At 38.1% G+C, this 4608-nt stretch overlaps 1 protein-coding gene across 1 annotated transcript in view; it reads left to right on the plus strand.

Moving 5' to 3' along the window:
• SLC41A1 (solute carrier family 41 member 1) overlaps positions 1-4604 on the plus strand; it is a gene marked incomplete at its 3' end in the record, with an annotated part of 50400 nt that extends 45796 nt beyond the window's left edge. Inside the window, exons 10-12 of the mRNA XM_015824373.2 lie at positions 1-121; positions 1620-1768; positions 4425-4604. The exon at positions 1-121 is cut by the window's left edge and continues 13 nt beyond it. Of these exons, the coding sequence (XP_015679859.2) occupies positions 1-121; positions 1620-1768; positions 4425-4604 (450 nt within the window). The remainder of the gene's footprint in view (positions 122-1619; positions 1769-4424) is intronic.
• Between the last annotated feature and the right edge of the window lie 4 nt (positions 4605-4608).

Genomic DNA, 4608 nt, shown 5'->3' on the forward strand with positions numbered 1-4608 from the left:
CTGGTGGCTGTTCAGGCTAGCCGCATCTCCACTTATCTCCATATGAGTGGGGTGCCTGGAGAGAATTCAGGGATAGCCCCCCGCAAGTGTCCAAGTCCCTGTAGCACCTTCTTCAGTTCAGGTAGTTTTATGAAACATGCTTTGTTTTGAATACTTCCCTTTGAATCATAGTATTTTAAAATCCTCTTGCCCAAGCCCTGTCATGCTGCTTCATTGGGGGGGGGGCGGGGAAGGAAGGAAGAAAGGAAGGAAGGAAGGAAGGAAGGAAGGAAGGAAGGAAGGAAGGAAGGAAGGAAGATATGCCGAGATATACAATCCCAGCAGGGACACTGAAAGTCTGAAGAGCATCCTGCTGCTCAACTAAAGCAAGTAGGCCTCAGAATTGGAAGCAATGATATGGAAATATTGTGGAGAGAGAAGATTAATAAAACAGCTAAGACATCATTTCATACTGTGTGACAGGAGGCAATAATAAATCATTCTTATATTTTACTAAGAAAACCCCATGGATAGAAAATACAAAAATATTGACAATATAGTGCCAAGATGATGAGATCCTCAGATTGGATGGCATTCAGCATGCTACTGAGGAAGTATTTCAGACTTTTTAAAAGTAGTAATGGTGTTTATGTCATGGCTAGATTAAAGCCTTTGGGACATCTAGTTGCTGATGTTGTCATGCAAGAAATGAAGTTAGAATTACAGTGTGAACATGGAAAGTAAGAAACATGAACATGGGACAGCTCAACACAGTGAAAGATGAAATGAATCAACAACACATTGGCATCTTAGGCATTGGCAAGTTGAGATGGATTGGAATTGAGCCCTTTAGTCAAAAGATCACACTGATTAGTATACAAGACATGAAAAACAAAAAAGGAACAATGTTGCTTTTATAGTTAGGAAGGACATAGCAAGAACAGTACTTGGCTACAATAGAATGCAGTGTCTTTAAACCCAATGTCTTTAAACCCAATTGAGTAAATCTAATTTAAATCCAATTAACTAAGATTAAGTGCTATAGGTAACCAGCATATTTACAAATGAAAAAGGAAGACTTGATGTTGTGGAATGTGTCTATGAAAGGGGAGGTGATATGATGGATTACACTAACACAGCAGTTCCCAGGAAGGAGGGAGCACATTCAGGGGTGGGGGGAGAGAAGAAACAGCATAATCCAGAGCTGGATCATGGGAAGAGGAAAAGATTTAGGATAGCCATTCCCTAAAATCGCCCATTAGGTTATGATAGTATAGGTTTAGTTTGTTAAGAGTCTATCTCTATGGAGTCAGCAAATAAAGAACTGAACTTTGCCTGAATTGTTTTTCATTGTTCTTGGGCTAGGCTTGACACTTGATGCCGATTTTCGGAAGCATAACATCAAATTCTTACAGAAATATTTGGATAATGGCGGCATGGGTCTTAGTTGTAGAGTTCAATGAAATACATTACAGTGTCATATTGTAATGGTAGGATATAATGTACTTTTTAGTATAAATTCTGACAAATAGCCTCAACAACGAATGTACGTTTTCCAATTTACATTTAAAACCACATAGAGAAGTTTCCTTTCATATGTAGTATATGTCAATTTAAATCTTTATCCATCTCGCCAGCAGATGTGAATTCCCGGTCTGCTCGGGTGCTTTTCCTTCTGGTTGTGCCAGGTCATTTGGTTTTCCTTTACACCATCAGCTCCATGCAGGGAGGTCACACTACCCTCACTCTGATATTTATAGTTTTCTACATGACCGCAGCACTTCTCCAGGTAAGAATTGTCATCAGTTGCCTGGCTTATCGTGTCAGTGGGGATAAAGACAAGACAAGTTATTTTTAAAAAGGGGTCTTTTACTACATGATTTGGTTAAAACAAAAGTGGGTAACTGTTTTGACTCAGGAGCCAGATTTTCTCCCCCTGCCGTGTCAGAGCGGGGCCAAATGTTTCTGACATATTTTCACACACATGGGCAAAGGGGACTTTTAACAGTTCTATTCACTTGGGAGACATATGGATAACCAGAAGGGCAATTTCCCCCCCAAAAAATTATATTTATACATTTTCCTGAGTTCATGATAGATAGCATCTTTCTCAGACTCTTTTTTTAAAATTTTATTTTGGGTTTCAAGAAATTCAGATTTCATTGTTTAGTTCTTTGGCAACATAGTTTGCATTGCAGCCATTATACTGCAGAGTAAAAAAGAGAGTCTGTGTAGTAGTATAGTTATGGCATTGAAGTCAGACTGAGAAGATCCAGATTCAAGTCCACGTTCACCTATGAAACTCACTGAATTAATTTGGACCAGATGCTGTTCTTCAGCAACTGCATATGTGTACCTTGGGTACACCTTGTGTACTGTTAAGGGAAGAAGTACTGTTTGCAACATCTTAAGCTCTTAAGAGGCAAGATTTATACCTTAACTAAAACACATACAGAAATAAAATAGCAAAACTTGCTTGGAATAAATTAAGATAATTTGTATTGCATATGAGAGCCAGTTTGGTCTAGTGGCTAAAAAGGCTAGAAAGTGGAAGCGTGTGAGTGCAAGTCCGACCTTAGCCATGAAAGCCAGCTGGGTGACTTAGGGCCCGTCACTCTCAGATCAACCCACCTCACAGAATAGTAGTTGTGGGGAAAACAGGAGAAAAGTGTGTTGGGTATGTTCGCTAGCTTGAGTTATTTGCAAACAAACTAAAGAAAGTTGAATTGCCAGAAAAGAGCCAAAGTATGTTAGTTCAATCTGAAGTTGTGTGGCTTAAGCTTAGAAGTGCCGTGCAATAAAACTACAATCACATTTTTAAAGGGGTAATTTATTCAGAGGTGCTAATATTCCTTATATAAGATAACTGCCTATCTCATGTGATACAATACTAGTTTTGAGGTTGAATATATGTGAGAGATTAGATGTAGAGCTGTATACTTCTCTGAACTGAAAGTATTTTCCCCTTTTGTATTCAACTTTTCATAGCCATGTGGTAGTAAGAATTAGATTGCCTGCAGGGAGAAAGGGATGTGAAGCACGTAGTACAATCTTACATAAATTGCTTCTCTCTTTGATCATGCCTTCCTCTGTCTACCTGATAGTAAACTGCCACATCAGATAGAATAGATAATGCGCAATGGGTGCTGGGAAGGCCAATTACTTCGAACTGTCCCAGTAGAATCTTGGCTTTGCAGGATTCTTCATCAACATTGGGAGGGGAAGGCTTTCATCCCAGGATGTTTCTGGTTGAAATTGGCTTTCTATGCCTGTGGAAATCTTGAAGTTAATATACAATTGAACTAAAATTCATAAAACAAGGTATAGCTTTTCTAAAAAAACAGAGATATGGCTAATAAATACAGCTCATCCTGGGACTCTGTTGTGTTTGCATTTGAAAAATTGGAACAATGAGCTGTAGCCTGTTCCAGGGACACAATATAATTTTAAGGCACTACTGTTGATTTCTGTATCAATTGCCTGTAAGGATTAGGACTTTTAAGAGTGTAATAGCAACTTTTAGAAAGTGTCTTCCGAGGTGCAATAGCAAGTTGAATACAACTATTATTGCCATCTCACAGCATGTATCTATTTATAGAATGTTTATTCTTCCAAAAAATATTTCTCCTCAAGGTATTAGGTACAATAGGTGAAAAAATATTAGCTCCATCTTGCAGGCTTACATCCACAAAACATGCAAAAAAAAAAGAATAGGAGGAAAAATTAAAACAATTTATCTCTGTGATGAAATAATTAATAATAAAAAAAGAAATACAAGAAATATAGACATCTTTGTCATCTAGGAGGTAACATCTGAAGTTGGGCTTTCCTTCCAAGAGCAGATCTCTCTGTCCACAATTCCATCTACAATACTCTTTATTGCAGCATTATATATCAACGAACAGCAGTAAGAAGTTATGTAAAATAAGTCAAAATATCTCTCTCCCAAGTTTATCAATGCTACAAGCATTGGATGCATTTTTATAAATCAGCAGCCATGAGTCCAGAAGGGACCCCCAGATCACACACCCATCCAGCACCAAAGATGGAAAATCCCCCAAATCAAGCGGTGCAAAAACCTTTTGTAGTGTATGATACAATTATTTTTTTTAAAATATGACTGATAAAAACAAGTTAAACCAGTACGATTAAAAGTTTCGAAAAAATATGCATTTCTTCCTAAAATATAGTAAAGTAAGAAATGCATAGTACAGTATAAACTATATACTATTATTCTAGTATAGTAATTATTTATTTCATAATGTTGCCCTTCACCAGAGAAGACAGAATTAATCATTAATGGCATCCATTACGCATGGAGGGATCTACAAGATGTTTTCCCACTGTTGAAGTAATGTAGAGGAGTATAGGAAGTAGTCTTTATATCTGCCTTGATGTTTTGACCTAGTCGTTGCTAATATGACCATTACGCTTGTGCCTTTCAGGTTCTCATTCTTCTTTACATTGCTGACTGGATGGTTCATTGGATGTGGGGTCGAGGCCTGGACCCGGACAACTTTTCTATACCTTATTTGACAGCACTGGGTGACTTGCTTGGAACAGGTCTCCTGGCACTCAGCTTCCACATCCTCTGGCTAATTGGGGATCGGGATACTGATGTTGGAGACT

Source organism: Protobothrops mucrosquamatus, unplaced genomic scaffold, assembly GCF_001527695.2.
Source record: "Protobothrops mucrosquamatus isolate PMUCROS unplaced genomic scaffold, P.Mucros_1.0 scaffold2212, whole genome shotgun sequence".
Classification (NCBI taxonomy): domain Eukaryota; kingdom Metazoa; phylum Chordata; class Lepidosauria; order Squamata; family Viperidae; genus Protobothrops; species Protobothrops mucrosquamatus.